At 45.7% G+C, this 25,612-nt stretch overlaps 1 protein-coding gene across 1 annotated transcript in view; it reads right to left on the bottom strand.

Moving 5' to 3' along the window:
* Nucleotides 1-15,560: 15,560 nt before the first annotated feature.
* THBS4 (thrombospondin 4) overlaps nucleotides 15,561-25,612 on the bottom strand; it is a 47,203-nt gene continuing 37,151 nt past the window's right edge. Inside the window, exons 15-22 of the mRNA XM_011934329.1 lie at nucleotides 25,486-25,538; nucleotides 22,092-22,285; nucleotides 20,595-20,773; nucleotides 19,857-19,905; nucleotides 19,568-19,764; nucleotides 18,746-18,918; nucleotides 16,306-16,445; nucleotides 15,561-15,777 (exon numbers count right to left, since the gene is read on the bottom strand). Of these exons, the coding sequence (XP_011789719.1) occupies nucleotides 15,716-15,777; nucleotides 16,306-16,445; nucleotides 18,746-18,918; nucleotides 19,568-19,764; nucleotides 19,857-19,905; nucleotides 20,595-20,773; nucleotides 22,092-22,285; nucleotides 25,486-25,538 (1,047 nt within the window). The 3' untranslated portion in view covers nucleotides 15,561-15,715. The remainder of the gene's footprint in view (nucleotides 15,778-16,305; nucleotides 16,446-18,745; nucleotides 18,919-19,567; nucleotides 19,765-19,856; nucleotides 19,906-20,594; nucleotides 20,774-22,091; nucleotides 22,286-25,485; nucleotides 25,539-25,612) is intronic.

Below are 25,612 nucleotides of genomic sequence, written 5' to 3'. Positions count from 1 at the left end.
TTTCAAGAGCACGTTCCTGGCCCATTCTCCTGAGGGTGCAGGAGAATAGTTTTTGTTTTTATTTTTGTTTTTTTCTTTTGAGTCAGAGTCTTGCTCTGTTGCCCAGGCTGGAGTGCAATGGTGCGATCTCGGCTTACCGCAACCTCCGCCTCCCAGGTTCAAGCGATTCTCCTGCCTCAGCCTCCTGAGTAGCTGGGATTACAGATGTGTACCACCATGCCTGGCTAATTTTTTAAATTTTTAGTAGAGACGGGATTTCACCGTGTTGGCCAAGCTGGTCTGGAACTCCTGACCTTGTGATCCACCCACCTCAGCCTCCCAAAGTCCTGGGATTACAGGCATGAGCCACTGTGCCCGGCCTGAAGAATAGTTTGAAAAAACCAAGTGCAGTTTCTTCACCATTCTGTGCAGAGAGACTAGGAGTAGGGAAATCATTCTTGGTGCAAACAAGATAACAGAGCAGGGGTTGGGAGCATGGTGTATGGCACAGGGGCAGAGTGTGAGCTCCCAGTAGCTTTGTTGACTAACAGATATTTACTGAGCACTTTCCAAAGGCTGTGGGCTGGGTGTAATTGCAGGTGGTGAGTGGGGTTAAAAATATAAATGAGATCCAGTATCAGTGTCTCCTCATTTTTCTAGTTTTCATTGTCCTTACTGGATTTCCAGGCTATTCTTGGAAGGGCAGTAAAGCTCAGCTGAGTGGCTGAGCGATGTGATTGTCTTTGGGTAGTAGGCTCAGGGAAGAGTTGGAAATTTCTTTTTTTAATTGAGATAGGGTCTCGCTCTGTCACCCAGGCTGGAGTACAGTGGTGCCATCATGGCTCACTGTCGTATTGAACTTCTAGGCTCAACTGATCGTCCCACCTCAGTCTCCTGAGTAGCTGGAACTACAGGTGTGCACCACCATACTCAGCTAAGTCATTATTTTTGTAGAGATGCTGTCTCCCTATGTTAGCCAGGCTGATCTCAAACTCCTGGCCTCAAGTGTTCCACCTTGGCCTCCCAAAGTGCTGGGATTGCAGGTGTGAGCCACTGCACCCTGCCAGAAATTTCTATATATACGTCTATATGCATGCTTTTGAGCACAGGGTATGCGTTCAAACTTAATATTCCCTAATTTTGGAGTAAGTAAAATCTGAGTGCTGAGGAAGGTTTGCCTCTGGTCAGCGCCCCCAGAAGCAGACCATGAGATAAGGATGCGTGAACCCTCTTTATTTGGGAGGTGAAGCACCCCTAGACTGGGGAGGGGGGAGGGGGCCATTACCACTGAGGGCAGCTGGAGCCTAATTATGCGGGAACAATGTAGGGCACATTCCTCAGATGCAGCCCCCACCAGGCGAGGGGCTGAGGCTTTTCACACCCACCCCCTTCATCTCATTGGAGCCCATTCCTTAGGTCTCCTAAATCCCCCGCACCTCCAACATAGGCAGAAAAAGCAGCTTCTGCACCAGAGGAAGCCCAGAAACAAAGAACTACAGGTGCTGGTGCTTTGACATCCGTGAATGACAAAGTGGAAAGAGAAATGGGCAGGCCACCAAAGCATCTGCCATAGTGTTTTCAGTAGGGATGAAACTCCCTCCGTGTGAGTGGGGCTGGGTGTGCACGGGGAAGTAAGGTGGATTCCATCGAGCTCTTTCTCAAGCCTGGTCCTCTGTAAAAGGTTGTCGGTCTGCGTACTTCATAGAGGCAACTGGCCAAGAAGGCACAGGTGGGGTGAAATCCAGCCTGGGTTCCACCAGTAAGCACCATATGGGTTCGAGGCGCTTGGAATAGACTTAGGTTTTAACTCCAAGGAAAGAGGGAGGTGTGAAGTCTGATGGGTGAGAGGAAGGTGAAGAGGAGGGAAGCTGGGGCCTGAGAAAGCCGAGGTCATACCTGCCTTCCACTGTTGAGTCTCTGCTCATCAAAACCAGAAGTGGGATGGCCTCCCAGGAGACTTCTGAAATTTCATCATGTACATTCTATCAGTGCATTTTCTTTTTCTTCTTTTCTTATTTTTTTATTTTGTATTTTTTGAGACAGAGTCTTACTCTGTCACCCAGGCTAGAGTGCAGTAGCACCATCGTAGCTCACTGCAGCCTCAACCTCCAGGGCTTAAGCTATCCTCCCACCTCAGGCTCCCAAGTGGCTTAGAAGACAAGTGCATACCACCACATCCAGCTCATTTTAGTATTTTTTGAAGTAATGGAGTTTTACCATGTTGCCCAGGCTGGTCTCAAACTCCTGGGCTCAAGCGATCCACCTGCCTCGACCTCCCAAAATGCTGGGGTCACAGGCATGAGCTACGGCAATCTGGCACTGCTTTTTCTTTGAGTCCTCTAGAGAGAAACCCCCTTTTGGACTTTACCCCTGACCTGGCCTACCTGAGGCAGTTCTCATAGCAGGAAAATGAGAACCACGAGTCTGTAGCCCCAAAAGCTGGGATCTGGCCTCAGTTTTGCTCCTAATTAGCCATGTAACCCTGACAAATCACAGAGGCGATTGGGCCACAGTTTTTCCAACTGTAAAATGAAAAGGCCGAAACAAAAAGCTTCCTGATGACTCTTTAGATCGAAGATTTGGTGAGTCTGTGGTTCTGGATACATGACTTTATAAACACTTCCCCATCCTGAATTTCTTTTGCATTAAGGAGGATTAAATTTAGCTGGAAGTAACAGTAAAGCCCCAAGAACAGATGTAGATTTTTCATGTCTACAAAGTCCAGTGATAGAAATTTTATGGTAAGTTACTGGCATGTTACTCCACGGTGTCAGTTCTATCTTGTTCTCTGTGATGACACTTCTATTCCCAAGGCTTTCTCATCAACTCAGGACAGCCTCTGGAGCTTCAGCCATTATATCCATATTCCAGCCTAGGAGGAAGGAGAAGAGGATGAATAAGAAATACTAACCATCTGGCTGGGTGGCTCACACCTGTAATCCCAGCACTTTGGGTGGCCAAGGCAGGCGGATCATGAGGTCAAGAGACCAAGACCATCCTGGCCAACATGGTGAAACATAGCCAACATAGCCAGATGTGGTGGTGCATGCCTATAATCCCAGCTACTCGGGAGGCTGAGGCAGGAGAATCACTGGAACTCGGGAGGCGGAGGTTGCAGTGAGCCAAGATTGCACTACTGCACCCCAGCCTGGCAACGGAGGGAGAATCCATCTTAAAAAAAAAAAAAAAAAAAAAGTAACCAGAAGCTACCATGAACTTTTTTGCTTATATCCCACTGATCAGAACTTAGATGGCCACAACTAACCTGGGAAGTGTAATCTTTTATTCTGGGCATCTGGATTCCTGCAAAAATTTGGGGCACTATGACTATGAAAGAAGGGTAGAGCAGGTATTGGGGGTGACTGCCTCACCTTAAGTTTCTCCAGGTATGAGACTCACCAAATAATCCACTTCAGTTAGACTCTGTCCCTTGTCATGTGTCCAGTCTCAGGGGTCACCACTTTGAGTTTTGCTCCTCCAGCTCTGCAGGCGTTTTGTGGTTATTGGCCTCAACTTTTGGGCCCCTATTTCCCACTATTTTCTCATTAGTGATGCCTGTGATGACCTAGCACCTCAATTATTCTTTGCACTTTGTAAGCCCAAGGCATCTTTCAGTTGTTGCAGATAGGTGACTGATGTTTTGGGGTCCCCAACACCACTACATTTAAGTGGTTGGCTAGAAAGTTTCATCAGAAGCTTTCTAGACAGGGATGTTTAGAACGAGGCTCTCTTTGGACGCAGGTAAAAACTCCCTGGATTAAGTAAGTTTGGGTTCTTCCAATAAACAAATGCCCTCTAAATAGCGAGAGAGAATCTAGTGATTGGCTGAAGCATAACTCAGCATCTACTTATGCTCACAGTTATACTTTATTACAGTGAAAGGATACAGGGCAAAATCAGCAGAAAAAAAAAAAAAGGTGTATGGGGCCCAGTCGGAGAAAACCAGGGGGCAAGCTACCAAGAGTCCTCTCCAGGTGGAAGTCACATAATATGTGCTTAATTTCCCCAGGAATGAGTTGTGACAAAGCATATGAAATGTTGGCCACAAGGGAAGCTCATTAGAAACTCAGCACCCAGGGTTTTTATTAGGGTCTGGTCCCATAGGCACCTTCTCCCTACCACGTACCAAAATTCCACCTCCCAGAAAGAAAGCAGATGCTCGGCATAAACCACACTGTACAGTCAAGACACAGTGAACCACTCTTATCAGGTTCAGAAATCATGGGAACACTCTGGAAAGCTGAATGTGCAGATATCAGCCAAGGGCCAACTTTGCAATTAGGCCTTTCTAACTAAGGATCGCCAGCCATCTCGGGCCTGCTGTTAGCTCTTCTCTGCACACCTGATGAATATGTGCTGTAGCTATAAAAGAATTTCAGATTTTGGAGCCAGAGTCAGTGATGCTCGGTTTGAATCTCTCTCCATCTGTTGATAAGGTAGGTGTCCTCTACCCAAGACCTCGGCTCCTGTCAGCTGGCCCTCACTGCACCCCTATCCTCTACAGGCAATGGTGACAACCCCTAGCAGGTTGTCAGCCAGAATGTTCCCAGACTGAACCAAGGATTGGGCTGCTTGTTCTCACAGCCCAGTAACGAGATGCAGATAAACTGGGAAAGAAGAGAGTTTATTTCTGTAACCGGGTACAGGGAGAAGGCCAGGAAAATATCACAGACCAACTCAAATTTACAAAGTTTTCCAGTGCTTCTATACTTTGAAGCTATGTGTCTATGTGTAAGTGTGCATTCATCAAAAGACACAAGTGATTGATTCCCTCTAATCCATAACTAAGGTCCGAGTCCTGGAGACCTTCCTCCAGAGCCTCAGTAAGTTTACTTAATCTAGATGGGTCCAGCTGCTGGAGGTGATTCCCTTATCTTGTCTCCCGCTGAGTTATGGAGGTCTGGGGAGTTCTTTGCTGACCCCCAATAAAACGTGTTTAATCCTAAACGTGGGTACAAGGAATGTAAGAATTTCTTTGTTATTTTATCATGCTTCCAGGCCCAGGAAAGGCCTAGGCAAGACTCTTGGTGGGCTTTTGTTACATTCCAGCCTTTGTGTAAGGGCACTGGCTCTTGCAGCCTTTAATATTTAATCTAAGCACTCAGGCAGTGCTGAAACAGTGGTCATGGAGGCCTGCCTGTTTAGCTGTTAGTGAGACCCGACCTGCCACAAGAGGGGTTGAGTCCCAACCTTCTCCATATCCCCTGCAGGCCGCACAGAGCGCCTGGGAAATCCCAAGTATGGAGTCTCATACTCAATCACTTACAGGGCCAGGTAGAAACTTACATATGTAGACACTGTGGTGAATGGAGAACATAGGCCCTTTTCAAGGTTTCTGGGCATGAATGCAGATGGAGGCCGGAGCTTTTGACTTTTTAAAGAGAAGTTGGAAATCCAGGTTTTTGTGTAAAAACATTCAAATTTTAAATATTTGCTCAAGTTAGCAAATAGAAAACCCCACAACAACCACCGAAACACTATGTGGGTCAAAGAATTTTTGACTCAAGAAATTTAGGTCACGCAAACTGTCCTGGGCCAGGAAGCTGCCTGCCCCTGCTCCCTGGAAGACTTCTCCCTGGCAGGGATGTTTAGGATGAGGTTCTCTTGAGACCCGCTAAAACCTCTCAGGATTAAGTCTGGGTTCTTACAACAAACAAATATCCTCTAAACAGAGCGAGAGAATCTAGTGGTTGGCTTTGAGGTGCAGTTAATTTTTTTTTTTTTTTTTTGAGACGGAATCCCCCTCTGCTGCCCAGGCTGGAGCGCAGTGGCGCAATCTTACTGCAACCTCTGCATCTGAGGTTCAAGTGATTCTCCTGTCTCAGCTTCCCACGTAGCTGAGACTACAGGTGTGCGCCACCACACGTGGCTAATTTTTGTATTTTTAGTAGAGATGGGTTTTGCCATGTTGCCCAGGCTGGTCTCAAACTCCTAACCTCAAGTGATCTGCCTGCCTCCACCTCCTAAAGTGCTGGGATTACAGACGTGAGCCACTGCGCCCAGCCAGGTTCATTTACTTCTAAACTACACTATACTTTTGCAGTTATGATCAGTATTATTAGTAGGATGACAAAGGCTTTCAGTCATACAGAGGCCTGGACTAAAATGGACTGGCTTTGTGTACTTTTAAAATCCCTCCCAGTACCTAGCACAGGGCCTGGTATATAGTAATTTCTCAGTGTGTGTCTGAAGAATGAGTGAATGATGAGTGGATAGATGAAGAATGGCTCTTTGCTTTGCTCATGGAGAAGACGCTATCCTGTGAATTTAGGCTGAGGGAAAAGGCAGAAGTCTTTGTGAGGCAATACCTAAAAGAAGCTGAGGCTTCAGTGTTCATTCAGAGACTAATGTGCAATAACTCAAATTTAGGTGGTGGTTTCCTTCCTATGTAGTGGTTGTTGCTTTTTGTTGAGATGTTTGTCTTGATAAATAAGACTTCTTTTTTTAAAGACAGGGTCTTGCTCTGTCACCCAGGCTAAAGTGCAGTGGTGCAATCATAGCTCACTGCAGCCCGTCCACTCAGGCTCAAGTGATCCTCCCACCTCAGCCTCCCAAGTAGCTGGGACTACGGCGCACCCCACCATGCCTGACTAATTATTAAAACATTCTCAGTAGAGATGGGTCTCAATATGTTGCCCAGGCTGGTCTCAAATTCCTGAGCTGAAGGATCGTCCTGCCTCAGCTTCCCAAAGCGCTGAGATTTCAGGGGTGAGACACCACTCCTGGCCAATAAAAGTGTTCTTAAGCCCTGAACTATTAGCATATAGCATAGTGCTAGGAGCAGAGTTTAAAAAATTGTAGTTGTTGTTATTCTTTTCTTTTTTTCTTTTTTTTAGACAGATACTTGCTCTGTCGCCCAGGCTGGAGTGCAGTGGCGCGGTCTCAGCTCACTGCAACCTTCGCCCCCACGGGTTCACGCCGTTCTCCTGCCTCAGCCTCCCGAGTAGCTGGGACTACAGGCGCCCGCCACTACGCCCTGCTAGTTTTTGTATTTTTAGTAGGGATGGGGTTTCATCATGTTGGCCAGGATGATCTCGGTCTCCGGACCTCGTGATCCACCTGCCTCAGCCTCCCAAACTGCTGGGATAACAGACGTTTGTTATCCTACTTTTAATGAAATTTAGTCATCTTTTAGCGAAAAAAGTGGCTGGTTTAGGGGCTATTTTTAGAGGATTGCTGCCCCCTAGTGGATGATATGAAAGAGACAAGAGTTTGAGGCCTCTTGACCTCTCCAATTCCACAAATTTGTACTTTATTGAAGGGTGGAGGGTGAGATAAACATGGCACGGTCCTCATCCTCCAGGAGCCTATAGAAAGCCACAGGGCTACTGGGACTTTGGAGATGTTAGTTCTCAAGCCCTGATCCTCAGAATTCTGGTAGGAGGGGTAGGAGGGGTAGGAGTGGGATGGAATTGTTGTGAGGAAAACTCCTTAAAAATATGCTAGGGCCGGGCGCGGTGGCTCAAGCCTGTAATCCCAGCACTTTGGGAGGCCGAGACGGGCGGATCACGAGGTCAGGAGATCGAGACCACCCTGGCTAACACGGTGAAACCCCGTCTCTACTAAAAAATACAAAAATCTAGCCGGGCGAGATGGCGGGCGCCTGTAGTCCCAGCTACTCGGGAGGCTGAGGCAGGAGAATGGCGTGAACCCGGGAGGCGGAGCTTGCAGTGAGCTGAGATCCGGCCACTGCACTCCAGCCCGGGCAACAGAGCGAGACTCCGTCTCAAAAAAAAAAAAAAAAAAAAAAAAAATGCTCATGGAGAAAATTTTCCATTCAAATCTTCCTTCCATAAATTTTTCTTAGACATTAGATATCTGCTACTGTTTACTCTAGTAGGTGCTACAAAATAAATAACTAATGAACAACTATTTAGTAAATACCCCCAGTGTGGCAGCAGATACTCACACTTAGTTGGACGCTTGTGAACATATATGTTCACAGCAGTGAAATTCTATTGTGCTTTGCAGTGTATAAATTTAATGTTACTCAACAAATTAAACCTAACGAAAGGGAGATTTGTTCGCTGAATCACAGCTTGGATAATGGATAAAAGCAAACCTTCCCGCCCGCCCCAGTGTATCCTAAGCTGTGACTTCCTAGGTCTTCTCCTCCAGGCCAGCATGGGAACTGGGCTCAGCCACCCGTCTGCCTGGAGCCCTCAGCTCATGGGATATTTGTGGAATTTCTAGGGTGAGTGATCTGGCCTGGTTTAAACACAGGCATCTTTTACTTTTAGGAACAAATCTAAACAGTAGGAGGCCAGGTATGGTGGTTCATGCCTGTAATCCCAGCACTTTGGGAGGCTGAGGTAGGAGGATTGCTTGAGCCCAGAAGTGTGAGACCAGCCTGGGCAACATAGTGAGACCTCATTTCTAAAAAAGAGTTTTTCTAAATTAGCTATTGAAGTTGTTCACAATATGTTGCAGTAGCACTTTGAGATATTGACCCATTTCCTTTTCATATTTCCCTTTGCACCTGTCCTCCCATTCAGGCAGAGTGGACTCTGGGTCCACTATGTCAGTGAGGCTGTGGTGGTGTGAGTCAGAGCCAGCTTGCAAACTGTTCTAGTTTTTGTGTACCTAGAGCTAAGCCCATAGTTGAATTCTAGGGTTTTTGGGAGTGTCTTAGTCCATTTTGTGTTGGTATAACAGAATACAACAGACTGGGTGACTTACAAAGAAAGAAAATTTATTTTACACGGGAGGTTGGGAAGTCCAAGATAGATAAGGTGCCGGTATCTGGCAAAGACCTTTGTGCTGTGTCATCCCCTGGTGGGAGATGGAGGGGCAGAGAGTGTAAGAGAGCAAGAAATGCAACTCACAGCCTCAAGCACTTTTATAACTGACATTAATCCATTCACAAGGGCTCTGCCCTCATGAATTAAACACCTCCCATTAGGCCTTATTTTTCAAAAGTGTTGTATTAGGGATTAAGTTTCCAACACATGAGCTTCAGGGGGGCACATTCAAGTCATAGCAGGGTGTAAGTGAAGGAAGAACACTGGGAATGGAGATTTCTTGGCCAAAAGCAAAAGGGAGAATGAGGCTTCCCTCCTCATATTTGAGAAGGATTCTCCCATGCTGAGAGGGAAGGAAGGGAGGCCTGTGGGGGCTTTCTGCAGTCCATAGGTGAGGGCCAGTAAAGGAATGGCTGCAAAGGTTCACACAGATTTGAGGTCCCCAGTGTGGTCTGTTAACTCTAACAGAGTATGGGGGGTGGGTGCTGACTATGGTCACGTTGGAAGGAATCTGTGTGGATAGATGTCCTCCTCTCCAAACACCCTGGTGCTGAGAAGACATCCTAGAGTCTTGATTCTGGAATAAGAATGGCAACCCCAAGAAAGACTGAGGTTATGTTTCTCTTGAGTTTGGCACGATAAGTTCCCAGAAGAAAAACAAGGTGAAATTTGGGAAAGAAAGTTGTTTTTTCTCAAGGACCTGAGTTGAAGGCGTGATGCATGTCCACTCCATAGCTGAGAAAGTAGACAATGTGAGGAAAATACTTTTCATTCTTTTATGATGAGCCAAGGAAATAAGCTAAAGTTACTTCTTAGTTAGGTGGCGCAGCCAGAATAGGAGAGCTTTCATTGTGGAGGCCTCATTCACCCCAGCCCTCCAGATAAGCAGACATGTTTAGGCACCCTTAAAATTTTTAATGCAGCAGGGAGAAGAGAGAGGTGCTCCTTGCCGCATTGCCACACCAGGGCTCCAAGTTGGGGCTAGTGCATTCTTCAGGCCATGTGTCCTGGCAAATGAGGGGTTTGACAGCTGACAGCAGGAGAGCTCAGGCTCCCAGCGATGCTGCAGCCAGCTGCTTGGTGATGCCCTGGAGCCAGGGAGAGCTGAATCAAGGTCCTTTATCCCTCTGTGCGGTGACAGTCCCCGGTGTAGAAAAGGGCAGTGCTCTGGAATGATTGTTAGCCATTTGGCTTATTTGGAATTGAGGATGCATTTCCCCAGATCTTCACCCCTCAATAAAAAAAAAATCAGTGCTGTCACTGTGCTGTTTTTTATTGATTTTGTTATTTGCTTATAAGGGTAGCTTTTGTACACAGAAAACACAATTTATGGTGACTGGTTTTTAAAATTAATGTTTGATTAAAGTTACAAATTGCAAAACCTTAAGTATAGAAGTTCAACTTAAAAATCTTATTACTCTACTATATTCTATAAATATACAAATCTATTACTTTAGAGCAAAATTTATAATCATGTGTAAGCTTTTGATTAATGTCTAGTGCCACTTGTAAACTTAATTAAATTTCTTTAAATGCTCTAAATTCCATTTATAAATTTAATATATTTATAACACAATATACTATGCTAATTTGTAACACATTATAAACAATAAATTTAAATTGCATTTATAAAGTTAATGTATTATTTTTATGTCACTTGTGTGACAAAACCTGCCTATGCACTTAAATAACTCTTATAAATTAAAAAATTTATATAGTGGATTATAAATTATTTGAACCACGTCAATATCATTTACATATTCAACCAAATTCTCCCTACCTTCTGATTTAAAATCACAAGTCTGAAATCAAATACTCAACTACAGACAATCCCCAACTTATAATGGTTTGACTTAAGATCTTTTTGACTTTATGATGAACTTATCAAGATATTAAATGCATTTTCACTTATGATATTTCTGACTTGCCGTGGGTTTATCCAAGGATGTAACTACATGGTAAGTCAAGGAGCATCTGTATGCATTTTAAACTAGAATCCCATGTTGAATTTATTGCATTCTCTATGCCAAATTCTCTTAGATATTTCCAGTATTTTGCCACATATTCAAACATAATTCCCAAGCACCACACAAAAATATTAGATGATGGGTCCAATTGATTTCAGCATCTCTGTACTTAGTTCTACAATTGTAGAATTATTTCTCAGGAATAAAAGACCCTTCTCCACTAAGGAAACTGTACTGCCTCAGGAAATTTGGGGTGCATGTCAATTGACTGAAGTTGTTTATTAACCAATGATTTGGGTGAGGTGGTAAAATGTGGAGCTTTCAGGAGGCTTTCTTTATCCCTGAAGGAAAGGTTGTCTTTTACAGAAAACAATTTATGGTGACTTTGGTTTTAAAATTAATATTCTATTAAAGTTAAAAATTACAAAACCTTAAGTTAAAAAATTCAACTTAAAAATTGTATTACTTTACTATATTCTATAAATATGCAAATCTACTTATTACTCTATAGCAAAATATATAATCACTTTTAGGCCTTTGATTAATGTTTAGTCCCATTTGCAAACTTAGTTAGTTAAGTTTCCTTAAACACTCTAAATCCCATTTATAAATGTAATATATTAATTTATGACATAATATACTATGCTAATTTGTAACATTAAAAATATATTTAAATTTCATTTATGAATTTATTTTTTTGTCATTTGATGAAACCTACCTATGTGCTTATATAACTTGTAAATTTAAAAAATTTATATAATGGATGAGAAATTATCTTAATCACCTCAATATTTGCATATTCAACCAAATTCTCCTACCTTCTGACTTAAAAATCGCAAGTCCAAAATCAAATACTCTCTTTGGGAGGCCAAGGCAGGAGGATAATTTGTGCTCAGGAGTTTGAGACCAGCCTGGGCAACACAGTAAGACCCCATCTTTACAAAAAAAATACAAAAAATTAGGTGGTTATGGTGGCATGTGCCTGTAGTCTTAGCTTCTTGGAAGGCTGAGGTGGGAGGACTACTTGAGCCCAGGAGGTTGAGGCTGCAGTGAGCCGCGACTGCACCACTGCACTGCAGCCTGAGCAACAGTGAGATCCTGTCTCAATAATAATAATAATGATGATGACGATAAACCAGATATTCAACTATAAACAACTCCCAACTAATGATGGTTTGACTTACGATTTTTATCAAAACATAACCCTATTTAAATTGAGGAGTATCTGGACTTAATGATGGATGACTTAAACTTTTGACTTGGCTTTATTGGAGTACTAAATGCACTTTGGACTTAAGATATGTTCAACTTATGGATTTATTAGGACAAAACCCCATTTTAAGGTGAGGAGCATCTGTCTGCATTCTAAACTGGAATCACAAGTTCAATTTATTGCATTCTCTAATTATGCCAAATTCTCTTAGATATTTCAAGTGCGTTGCCACATACTCAAAACAGAATTCCCCAACACCACACAAAAATATTAGGATGATGGGTCCAATTGACTTCAGCATCTCTGTACTTAATTCTAAAGTACTAGAATTGTTTCTCTGGAATAAAACACCCTCACCCACTGTGGAAACTATACTGCCCCAGGGAATTTGGGCTGAGCATCAACTATACTGCCCCAGGAAATTTGGGGTGAGTGTCTGTCACCTGAGGTTGCCTATGACCAAATTGGGTGGGGCTGTAAGATGCGGAGCTGTGGACACTGCAGGGGGTTTCTTCGTGCCACTGAAAGGTTGAGCCACCCTTTACAGTCCCGATGTTACTGGGGACCCCAGGTGTGTATCCCAAGCAGGAGCACCCCACCTCTCACCCGTAGATTCATGCTGTACATTATCTATTTTTCCCACAGCCTCGCTTCTGGACCAAATTCTTTTTTGTTGCTTGAGTCTGTTCCCAGTTATCTTCTAGCCTAGGCCATAAAAAATGCCTACAAATATTTCAGTAGGAGGTGGCTGGATTCGATATCCTCCTCATTCTCTTTAACTCTATAGCCTGTCTCCAAAATTAACCTAAGGATAATCACCATAATACTTCTGGAGCCTAGGACTAATAACCTGGATGGGGAGAAGGAAGAGCTTTTTTTTTTTTTCTTTTTTCTTGGGTGTAGGCAAAAAGGGCTGCACTTCCATTTGTGCACCTGCTCCCATGCCCCCAGGCCTCCTCTGGCTGTCCTCATCCTGTCCCCAGAGATCTCCCACACTTCCCATGGGATTCTACTTACTCAGCCATGGTCTTTTCCCTACAGTGACAATGCCTCTTTTCTTTCCCAGTCACGCCTCCCATTCCCCTAGTATTTAAAAGAGAGAGAGAGAGAGAGAGAGAGAGACAGGATCTTGCTATGTTGCCCATGCTGGACTTGAACTCCTGGGCTCAAGTGATCCTCCCCCTTCAGCCTCCCAGGTAGCTGGGACCACAGGCGTGCACCACCATGCCCAACTCCTCAGTCTTCTCAATCTCCATGAGAAGTCAGGAGGTGAATGGGCATTGGAATGAATTCATACTAGTTGGTGAGAGACTGATGGCCACTCAGTCCTAGAAGTGTAAGATTCAAATGAGGCTCTTACTAACCTAATGGAACTGTAATAGGAATTTGAGTCATTGTGCTAAGGTTGAGTATAACAAGTATTCAAGAAGCCCAGGGAGTTACTGGGGGGAGAGCATACCACACCTGCTAACTCACCCTCTGAGTCTCCAATTGGCTAGTTTCTCTCGAGTGCTTCCTGATTTTTACTCTTTTTTTTTTTTTTCCTTCAGACAGGTCTTGTTCTGTCGCCCAGGCTGGAGTGCAGTGGCATGATCTCAGCTCACTGCAACTTCCGCCTCCTGGGTTCAAGAGACTCTTGTGCCTCAGCCCCCTGAGGAGCTGGGATTACAGGCATAAGCCACTGCACCTGGCCTAATTTTTGTATTTTTAGTAGAGACGGGGTTTTACTATGTTGGCCAGGCTGGTCCCAAACTCCTGACCTCAAGTGATCCTCCTGCTTAGGCCTCCCAAAGTGCTGGGATTACAGGTGTGAGCCACAGCGCCCCATCCATTTTCACTTTTCTTACTTCATTTTCTGAAGTAAGAAAATATATGCAAGGTATTTTCTGAAAGCCTCACGTTTTCTATATCAGCTTCAAAAAAAAGTGAGGGCCAACTAGGAATAGGACAAGGTAGAATAATCACTTGTGTGCTGATAAATGTTTAACCACCAGTTCTCCAGAGCCCTGATTTGTAGTGTTTGCCAGTTTCTGTGTAAATACTCCCACCATGGCCAATTTGAAACTACCAACAGTTTAACTGGCTCACAATATTCCTAAAACTTGAATAATTGGCTCTTATGAGCTGGTAGGAGCTGGCTTCAGCACACTGCTGGATCTACATGCATCTTTGTTTCTTGTTTTGCATAAAAAGTTTTGTCTTCCCAAAAATGAAATAAGCTTCCTAAGGGATGGAATTATGTTCTAGATGGCCTGTGGGCCCATGGTTTCTAAAACAATTATAGACACAAAAGATTTAGCCAAGAGAGTCTGTTTCCTGTGGACATACTGTGTTCTTGGGGCTTGCACAGCTGACAGCAGGGAGGCTGCCCCAGGGGTGGGCATGGCGTGGGTTGCCTCCTCCTTCCACCAGCCTCAGGGAGAATACAGGAGCCATAGGACACTCACTCTTATTGCCCAGGCTGGACTACAGTGGTACCATCTCGGCTCACTGCAGCCTCTGCCTCCCGGGCTCAAGCGATTCTCCCACCTCAGCCTCCCAAATAGCTGGGACTACAGGCAAGTGGCACCACAACCGGCTAATTTGTGTATTTTTAGTAAAGACAGGTTTCGCCATGTTGGCCAGGCTGGTCTTGAACTCATGGCCTCAGGTGATCTGCCTGCCTTGACCTCCCAAAGTGCTAGGGACCACAGGCAAGCACCACCACACGTGGCCCCATTGGAGTTTTTGATGTAGGAGATCAGATGTCCTGGATTACAAGGCAATACACATCTCCAGGCTGTACATGAGAGGAGGATGTCCAGAAATCCACCAGATCTCGTGCATGCATCGTTGTATTTTCTCACTGTTAAAGTCATGGTAACACTGTGGTGTTTTTTCTTCATAAATGATTTAATATATCTCTAGGAATTCTGGGATAAGAAACTTTATAACCACACAGCAAATTCTTTGAAACTAAATTTCTAGAGAACTTATACAAATTTGCTTGTATCTTTGACTTACAACTGAGATACGAGAAAGGCTAGTGTACAAATTAGGCAAGTTTGTGCCCTGTACATCCAGCTACTGGTACCACAGATAGAGGATATGTTGTGACTTGGGCTTTTATGATCATATACACTCTACCGTCCTTTCACTTAAGAGGCATTCATTCATTCATTCTTTGTTTATTCAGCAAACATTTATCGGCTATATTCCAGGTACTGTGGGGATATTGATTGGAATGACATGATCCTTTATTGTCAATATGCTTATAATCCACTAGGGGGAGCCAAATATATAAATAAGCTTAAGAATGACGTTGAAGGGGCCAGAATAGAAGTCTGGAAGGTGTGGGATGGGTGGAGAGCATCAGAAAGAATTGGGCAAATCTGTCCCAGGACTAGGTCAGAAAAACGCCTTCCTAGGGAAGGTGCCCCCCCGAACACGTGTTTCTCGAGACCCTTTAGCCAAAATAAGGAAGCTGCCGAGGTGACCATGGAACGGTTAGGCCTTTTGTGTGGAGCAAACTGGGGGGACCCCAGATGAGACCTCTGGCCTGGACCTTGTGATTCACGCACAGGTTCATCTTACCAGCTACCGGGTCTGAGAAGAAACCACCACCCTGCAAGTTAACGGGGATCCCTGACACGAGAGCAATGTCTGAGCAACACGGTTTTAAAAAATGATCTCCTTTATTGCCACATTCATATAAAACATTTTTATTTATTTGGGTTGGTAAAAGAAAGCCACAGTGTATATAAAGAAAATTAAAGGAAGTTTAAAAATATATGGTTTTAGTGTTCGGAAAAGCAGTTACGGATTGCTCTCTTGGTTCAATTATCCAAGCGGTCGAAATTCTGGGTTTGAAACTCTTGGAAGTCCTCAGGGATGGTGTCTGCAATAGGAATGCGCACAGGGAGGTTAGCGAGGTTTCTTCCACCCCGGACCCCTGCCCGCGGCGCAGGCATCCCGTAGGGGGCGCTGTTAGCCCGCCCAGGAGGCCCCGCAGGCCCTCGCCGCCATTTTCTCCTGCAGGCTGCTTTGCAAACCATTGGCTTAAAGCCCAGGAGTGCTCCTTCCCGGCCCTACAGAAAATCAGCAGGCAGAGTGGGTTTTTCATCTATGATTATGTTTTAACTACATGAAAAAATAAAGGCTTTCTGTAAATTAAATCTGACTGGATTTCTCACTGAACCCCAAACCCTAAACCATGCAGTCAAATTCTGTGGGTCTTAATTTCCACATGCATAAAATAGGATAAATGCGATCTGCTTTTTACTTCTGGTACACAGGGACTATCAGGTTTTAATGACTACGTGGTATGAGCGTTGGGCTTTTGGGGGAAAGTGCGGTATAAAAATAAGGTGGCAATATTTGACTAATTCTAGTAACAATATTGAATAGTAACAAGAATGCACGTTACCATTGCAGCGATACTTGAGGTTGGACCAGATGATGTTTTCTTGAGAGAAGCAGAAAACGCCAAGTCGGCCTCCACGCATTGTGGTGTCTATGGTGACTCCAGAGTCAGCCACCAACTCAGAGCCTTCATAAAATCGTACTCTGCGGACAACACAGCCGGAGGGGTCTCCATGAAATCCAACCCGGGTAAAGTGCCCACTGTGAGGCCCAGGGGCCCCACTTCTTATACACACCTGTGTCTTTACTCTGTTTTAGGCTCCATTTTTCACTGACCTGGATTATGCTGTAGCTGTTCCCCCTTACTTACTAGACTGGAAGTCCCTGAGGGCAGGGACCGTTTGTGTGTCCCTGTGTGTGTGTGTGTGTGTGTGTGTGTGTGTGTGTCTGGAGGGGTGTTTCTTCCCAACTTCTGTCTCTCACAAGGCTTAACATGATGTTGGGCACACTATCAAACTTGAGTTAAAAATCAAACCAAACCTGATGTCATGAGGGAGAAAGTTTTGTGCCTTCATTGTCATGTTTGTCTATATACCATGCTTAAAGACTTCTGCTTTTCCTTTGGTCTGATTTCTCCCTTTTAGTGGAATCTCACAGCTATGATTCTCCACAGGATTCAGCTCTCCCTAAGCAGAGTTGCAGGAATCTGTGGGGACACTTTGGGTTGTCACAGGGGCACTGAGTGATGGCAGCCAGGGATGCTGGATGGCGTGCAATGCCCTAGAGAGATCAAAACTTGTCCTGCATTCCATACACTTCTGGAGTGTTCCTCAGACACCAGGGTAGGTAAAGAGCAACGATCAGGGCCTAGAACCTGACTCCCTTTCACTTGTGAACATCAAATGTATTTTGCACACATTTTAATATAAACTGTATTTTCCAGGGTAAATTGAGAAAACTACTGAGTACTTTGTTTGAAAATTAACATTCTAAAATGTTCACCATTTGAGAAATTGACATTGCTGTCATCAACACCAGTGTAACATTTAAGTTACTGACACAACAGTCTGTGTTAGAGTGTCACCTGCATAGTGATTCTAGGTATGGGTGCAAGTGTCTATTTCATTTTGTCTTCTGGTGTGGCTGTGCTCAAGTATTTAAATTATTTTGTTATAAGTTATTCTTATTTCTCTATTATATTGTTAGGGCTCAGACTGATTTTCTAGATTATATGTGTAGGTAGGTTGTAATTTCTATGATTCTATTTTGGGACGGAAGAGGGGCATTTCAAAATATTATAAAAAAGGGGCATTGGGCTTAATAGGGCTGAGAACATGATCATCTTACTGTGAAACAAAAAGAGTACATTTGACATAATGTCACAAAGAGAAACAAAATATGGATTTGCCCTCATGACTTTCTTTTTTTCCATGAGGCTGTTTTCCTGCCCTGAGGAGGAGAATGCACTCAGTACTCCTTCCTCAATATACTACATAGGCTAGGATGGGTGTTGATCTGCAAGTTCAAATGAAGAACACTATCTACATTTCAAAGATACAGCCCTAAGCCTCCTAACTCCCGAGAATACTTTAAAACAAACAAACAAACAAAAAAAGTCCTATAAAGAAACAAGACAGACTACTTTGGCTTACATGACGATTAGTTCGTGCCATGTGTAGTAGATGCCAGGCTTTGTGCTAGGCACCGGGGAGACCAAGATAAAATAATAAGATACGGCTGGGCACGGTGGCTCACGCCTGTAATCCCAGCACTTTGGGAGGCCGAGGTATGCGCATCACGATGGCCAACATGATGAAACCCCATCTCTACTAAAAATGCAAACATTAGCTGGGCGTGGTGGCGTGTGCCTGTAATCCCAGCTACTTGGGAGGCTGAGGCAGGAGAATCACTTGAACCAGGAAGTCAGAGCTTGCAGTGAGCCTAGATCACGCCACAGTACTCCCATCTGGCAACAGAGTGAGATTCTGTCTTAAGAAAAAAGATACAAGTGCTACCCTCATGCAGTTTGTGATCCAGTAGGGAAGACAGACTGTAAGGGGCGTAGTGCAGTCAGGGTGAAACGTTCACTAGTAAGTGATTACACAGGGCCCAGAGGTGCCACAGGGGAGGGTGTGGAGAAGAGACCCTGCCACACCTCTTACCTCATACTGATTGGCATGTCCACCCTCAGGCTTCTCTTCAGAGCATGGCAGAAGGGCACAGCCATCCAAATGCACCAACCCCACAACACTGGGTCCTCCCCTCAACTCTGCTCCTTCTCTCCCCATCTTGGCCCTTCTGTCCTGTCCGGGTGGTCTGTCTGAGTCTGAGTGCCTCCTCCCCAACTTCTTTTCTAGGTTCCCCACCCTGCAGTCACAAAAGTCCTGGCATGTCCTTGGGGACTATCCTAGGTCAGAACTGCTCAGGGAAGTGAAGGCTCTGGGATGCAGAACAGAGGGTGCTTTGCTTCTAGGGCAAGGTAAGGAGATGGGGCCTCTACCTACCTGATGTAGCCCACCTGGGGCCTGTGCTGTAGGAACCAGCGGTAGGACACCTTGTCCTTCCAGCCCACGTTCCTGGAGTCCTTCCACAGCAGCCTGACCTGGTCACTGGTGTCCCCTGTGTGCCACAGGGAGTTCCGGAGATGCTCCCCTGGACCTGTCTTAGACTTCACAGCCTGGATGATGACACAAGCAAGGTTTTAGGGCAGGACCCAGGCACCGCCCTTCCCGCTTCCTGGATCTGAAGTGATGATCCAGGTTACAGTCATGGTTATCATCCGGCTGCCTTGGATTCGAAACAAAGCATAAACGCTTAAATGTCATATCTATGGAGGTGACCCCAACCTTTTACTACTAAGCTTTGCCCAGTATTCCACTACACATTCCATGTTGTTCCTGCTGCAAATCCACTGCTCCCTACATTTGCCCAACGAGGGCTCCCATCAAACGTCTGGCTACTTAAGTCAGCCTTGTGTCCTAGCAGGAGTGACAGAAGTAGCCCACAAGCCCTCCTGTACAAAGTTGGACCTATCAATGAAACTTATTAGCCAGTTTCCAACACAGTGTGCCTGAAGGTGCACTCTAAACCTTCCCTCTCTCTGACCTCACGTAGGCTGGAATTCCCACCATTAGAGGTTAGAATGTAGCTGGTACATAGGAATGAAGGCAAGGCCCTACCTGGGTCAGCTGTAGTCTTCCCTGACTCTAACGTTAGCATAAATGCATCAATTTTTTAGATTAAGTGCCATATGGGAAAACACAATATCTGGAAAAAGATGAAGGGTCCAGAAGAAAGGGCGATGAATGACTTCAAACCACCAATACCTTGAGCTGAATGCCAGGTTCTGCAACGGCGCGGAATGGGGTGGCTTGCCAATATGTCTGCTCCGTCTGCTTCCACATGACCACGTAGAAGCTGGAGCTATCTTGGTAGCCAAAGATAAAGCCCGCATAGTCATCATCTGTCTGGGTATTTACATGGAAGGTCCCTTCGAAGTCAACTCCATTAAAAGCTGTGTACCCTGTAGGGACCAGATAAGATTAGAACAACAGACAAACCACACTAGTAGCTGGAAGAATTCTATGCGGGTGGCAACTGAGGCCCAGGACGTACCCACTGCCAGGCCAGGATCACTGTTCATGGTCTGCACAATCTCCATGCCCTGCAGAGAGAGGTGAGGGAGTTCAGAACAGTCTTGAAGGGGTCAAGTAACCCTGAGGAAGCTGAAAACCTCAGGCACCATGAGTGAGTGGCCAGTGATGTCTGACCTCCATATAAAGATTTCATCATCTGAATAGTTGCTCTATTGTGTTACGTGCTCGAAGAAAGCATGTGCTTGTAAAGAAGGTTAAAAAAAGCTCAAAGCTGAATAGGAATAAGTTTGCTGAGACCGTCACTTAAGCTGATTGAACAGGCCTTTAACTGGGGAACATACAACATATACTTCTAATCAATGTGACTTGCTCTGTGACTCTGGAAAATCTACTAAGCCTCTCTGTTCTTGCCTTTTTTGGTTACACAATGAGGAGGATATGCAGAAGGCAGTCTGCTGCAGAGATCAGAAGTGTCAGTTCTAGGGTCCGACAGCCTAGGTCCCAACTGCAGTCATCTCAGCTACTTACCACAGTGCTACCATCATTAAGATGCTACAATCATGAAAGCTGTAGCAGACAATTTCATCCTCTGTAAAATGGGCATAATTGAAGTAGTCTGTCATAGGGCTGTTGAGGAATAAGAGCGATGTGAAGAAGGCCTGGCTCATTGTCTGCACCCTCTAAACATGACCTACCACTATCAGAAGGGCACTGTTGAGAGGCAAGGCTGAGCCGTTGCCGCCCATGTGACACTCACCTGGTTCAGGACCACCCAGTTGGGATCGATCTGGGCATCCCCTTCAGGATCCAGGACCACGGTCTGGTAAGCCCTGAAGTCGGTCAGGGTGACCTCTGCATTCTCTGGGCAGACATCGATCCGATCGATGACCTGGTCCTGGTCAAAGTCAGACTCACAGATGTCTCCCACTCCGTCGCCTGAGTGGGGTGGAAAAGGACAGGAGCTCAATAGTGCTCACACCCACTGCCACGCCTTGGCAGGGAAAGGGGCTGCATGAGGAACAGAAGGGCTCAAGCTCCCAGAACCAGGGCCATGATTTCCCATCAGTGTTGGGAGAGGAGCCTGGGGTCATGTCTGAGCTGGTCCCAGGCCCCATCCTGGAGTCCTTGTACTGGGTGACCAGGCCAGTCCTCCCAGAGCTTTTTGAAAGATCAATTTGAACAGTTGCCCTCCACTCTGTCCTCATTAAAGTTCTTGTTGGCCGGGTGTGGTGGCTCAAGCCTGTAATCCCAGCACTTTGGGAGGCCGAGACGGGCGGATCACGAGGTCAGGAGTTCGAGACCATCCTGGCTAACATGGTGAAACCCCGTCTCTACTAAAAAATACAAAAAGCTAGCTGGGCGAGGTGGCTGGCGCCTGTAGTCCCAGCTACTCGGGAGGCTGAGGCAGGAGAATGGCGTGAACCCGGGAGGCGGAGCTTGCAGTGAGCTGAGATCCAGCCACTGCACTCCAGCCTGGGCGACAGAGCGAGACTCCGTCTCAAAAAAAAAAAAGTTCTTATTACCTACCAGTTGGGTTCACCAACTGGTGGATCTTAAGCTTGACCTCACATAAGCAAATGTCTACAGCACTTTCTGGACTGTAATGTGTAGAAAACAGGGAAATTATTGTTACCAGAATATCTCTAAGACTAACTTCTGGCGGCCCCTAGACTGAATGCGGCCCCCACGTGTGTGTTGTTCAGCTCACGTGCTGGCATTTTTGCGTGTGCACTGCTGTGGGCGGGCACGCCCTCTCCAGGTCACCGCAGTCCCCAACGCTCCCTGCTGTCTCGTGTCTGGCTTGGTGCAGACCTTTTCTTATCTGCCTGGCCCCTGCAGGCATCTGCATTTGTGAACCTGGCATATACCACTTCTGTGCCATTCTCTCTATCCTGCTGCTTTTCGGGGACTCCCAGTGGAAGGTGGAAGGTGACAGGTAAGATGGTGGAGCAGCTCTCCAAGCCCTTTGGGAACTGAGCCACAGTGTGTGGCTGCTTCCCTGACCTGTGTGATGGCATCCTAGGGTTGTTCAGGAAGATGCAAAGCAGCTCAGTCCTGACTTACTTGGAGACTGGTGTCTACCAGATATCTGCTGTCCACACAAGCTACAGCTATGCAGAGAGGCCGGGTATGGAGAAGCAGCTGATGGGAGCTGGGGATGTTCTGAGTTGGTGCCTGGAGAGAGGCGTGCCCCCACGTGCCTGGCTGAAGGGAGCCCAGGGGTGCTGCGCAGCTTTGGGCTGAGCCTGCTTACTGTTGCTATCCTCCTGGGCTGGGTTGGGGACCAGCCGGCAGTTGTCTGGTCCAGGGGGCACCAGGTCTGGGATACCATCATTGTCATCATCATCATCACACTCGTCACCAATTCCATCCTTATCGGTGTCCAGCTGGGCACTGTTAATGACGGTGGGGCAGTTGTCTGTGCTGTCCTGGTGCCCATCTCCATCACTGCGGGAGAAAGGACAGGTGATGTGGCTCACAGTTCAGCCGGGAACAGGAAGGATCCATTCTTAGGAAGGACAGTCTGTGCTTGAGGTTTTTTTTTTAAACCAGGGGTGGCTTTTAAAATCAAACCCACTGGGGTCATTCCCTTAGATAAGGCTGCCCTATGGGCCTCAGAGACAGTTCTTCCCATCCTCAACCTCTTGAAACAAGTGAGTCATTTCCTACTCAAGAAGATAAGGGTCTATTTCTATGATTTGTGACCAGATGCTCCTATCAGTCCCTGGGAACTGCTAGATAATATTCAACTCAGAGGACGTATGAGGAGAACCGAGTGACAGGCAGTGGAACCAGACAGCCCAGTGTAAATCCCGGCTCAGGCACTGGCCAGCATGTGACCTCAGGCATGACACCTGACCTCTCTATGGCTCAGTGTCCTCATCTGTAAAATGAAAATTGTACCTACCTCGTAGGGTTGTTATGAAGATTAAATGATGAAAATCAGGATTTTGCATATTAAATTTCAATAGATGAAAAAGTACCGACTCTTATGAAGTCCTACAGTGTTTTCTGGATATTACTGTTCACAGTCCCTGGCTAGTGGATCCCATGAGGATTCAGACCTGAACGCCATGGGGAGAAGGGCTAAGTGAACAGGGCCACGCCTTCCCGAGGGGAGCATGTAGGCCAGGCTCAGTGCTGGTCTAAAGGACTTCTCAGAACTCTCCTCCTCTGTCCACCTGACTTTCTGGGCTGAGAGGCCACCTGAAGATGAGTCTGCCCTGCCTCCAAGAGGTGTCCTGGAGTCTAAGACCGCTCATGGTTACTCTGGAAAAGAGTTAGTAGTCCTTTAGCCCTGGTCCACCTGCGGCCTGTCCTGGGCCAGGAGCTGCCCCTGCACCCTCTTGGAGAGGGAAGCCAGGGACCAGACCATGCTCTATGGCCACACTTTCCAGATGGTACAGGGGGACAGAAAGAGTCCAGCAAAAGTGAAACCAGCCTGGACAAGCAGAAGATGATGTGGCTCAAACAGCAGAATCCCTATGCATGCAGCAGGCCTGCTTTATAAAACACAAGACTGAGCTATTTCCATTAGCAGCCGTTCTATAGAGCCCTGAACATTTTTATGCAAAAAACAAGCAGTTCCTGTCTCTTCTCCAAGGTTCAACTTCGTGGGAATTAAAGCATAGCAGAATGAGTCATTTGTTTTGGGCAAATATCTAGAGGCTGGTGGGATAGGATATTTTAGAAATTAATGTAGATAGTAGTCAGAGTGCAAGATGACCTGCACAAGGGAACATTCTTGATGCACATTATTTAGGGCAGTTGTCAGGATAGAGTCCCACCTTCCCTGTGGAAGAGGAGAGGGACATCTGACGTCAGGCTCTGTTGCTGACGTGCCTTTTCTTGTACTGTGATACCAATAATAACATGGCCCCTGCTTTCTCCATGTCACCCTTGGGCCAGCACTGTGCCAGGAGCTTTCTCTACATTATCTTGAATTTTCACCATAACCTGTGCGATGCATTTATCTCCTCTTTGCAGGTGAAGAAGTTGCAATGCCAAGAGACTGGGAAATATGTTTAAGTTCACTTAGCTAGCACAGTCGGGCCTCTGTATCCGCGGTTCCATATCCGCAGATTCAACCAACTAAGGATTGAAAAGATGTGAAAAAGAACAATGAAAAATGACATAAAATAATACAAACAAGAAACCATTGCAGTATAATAACTATTTACCTAGCATTTACACTGTATTAGGTAATCTAGAGAGGATTTTTAAGGCATATGGGAGGACAGGTATAGGTTATATGCAGATACTACATCATTTTGTATAAGGGACTTGAGTATTTGAGGATTTTGGTATCCTGGGGGCAGAGGGATGTCCTGGGACCAATACCCTGGGATACTGAGGGATGACTATTTGTACTTTGCAGCAAGGACACAGAGCATAATGAAAAAGATGCACAGTTTGGGAGGCTGAGGCAGGTGGATCACTCGAGGCCAGGAGTTCAAGACCAGCCTGGCCAACATGATGAAACCCTGTCTCTACTAAAAATACAAAAATTAGCCAGGCATGGTGGCACACACCTGTAATCCCAGTTACTTGGGAGGCTGAGGCATGAGAATTGCTTGAACCCAGGAGGTGGAGGTTGCAGTGAGCTGAGATCATGCCAGCCTGGGTGACAGAGCAAGACTCCATCTCCAGAAAAAAGAGAGACGTGGCTTCATAGGAGCTGTCCTTGAGTAAGATTTGGGTCAAGAACTGGTTTCTGCAGGGCAACGTCTGATCCACGTTATCAGGAGAGAAATTACCTCTTTTTTTGCTTTGTCTTTCAGAATCCTTTCCCTCTCATCCTTGTCCTAGCTGCCTTTGTAAGAATTCCCTAAGGAGATGAAAGGGTTTAGAACCTTGGGTTGCAGGTGCCTCTAGGGCTGAGTGGCACACGTCTGTTTTTGGTGATGTTCTTCCAGTATCTGATCAGTTGATCCAGCCTTCAGTCTTAATGTAGGACTCCATCGTGTTGAGCTAGGAAGGTTGACAAAACTCACTTCCACAGAACAGTTCCACTTAAGTAAGGGAAATGGAATTTTAAAAATTTCAAGGAAATTTCCAGAAAATAATAGCAATCCCTCAGCAAACTGACAGCCTTCTATTTTGGGATGATGGTGAAGTTTTCCTGAGCTGAAAGATTATAAAAATAAAAGAGCTAATATCTATTGAGTGCTATGTATGTAACAGAAACCATAATAAGCACTTTCCATGGATCAACTCAATCTTCACGATGGTCCTATGAGCTAGATCTACTGTCATCCTCATTTTACAGATGAGAAAATTGAGGCACAGAAGTATTAGGTAATAAGTATTAGTAAAAGGTTAGCTGGCATGTAAGAGAAGGAGCTGAGATTTATATCTAGCTATCTTATTCCAGAGCCCATCTGTGCAGCATGATGCTATATTACCTCTCCTGAAATAGATCTCACTTGCCGGAGTGCCTAGTAACCTATTCTGACACCGTTATCCCCTATACAGAACTTTCAGGGAGAATTTTCATGGTAATCCTGACCAAAGGCAGGGCTATTATCCCACCAGCAGCTCAGTCAACCCAGAGAGATCCCAAGGAATGGAGCGGCAGGAAGTTCTGAAATTTAAAACCCTCTCCGGATGTTGCATCTGGCTCTCTGCAGTTGGGAGACATGCCATACCTGTCCTGATTGGTGTCACAGGAGTCCCCAACCAGATCATTATCCACATCAGACTGCAAAGAGAACAGCACATGTTATTTATTCCTGGGTCTGCATATACAGAATGTTCCAGAGAAGGCAGACCTCA

This window comes from Colobus angolensis, unplaced genomic scaffold, assembly GCF_000951035.1.
Source record: "Colobus angolensis palliatus isolate OR3802 unplaced genomic scaffold, Cang.pa_1.0 Scaffold134, whole genome shotgun sequence".
NCBI classification, from domain to species: Eukaryota; Metazoa; Chordata; class Mammalia; order Primates; family Cercopithecidae; genus Colobus; species Colobus angolensis.
The sequence above is the reverse complement of the archived record's forward strand: the minus strand, read 5'-3'. Positions and strand labels throughout refer to the sequence as shown.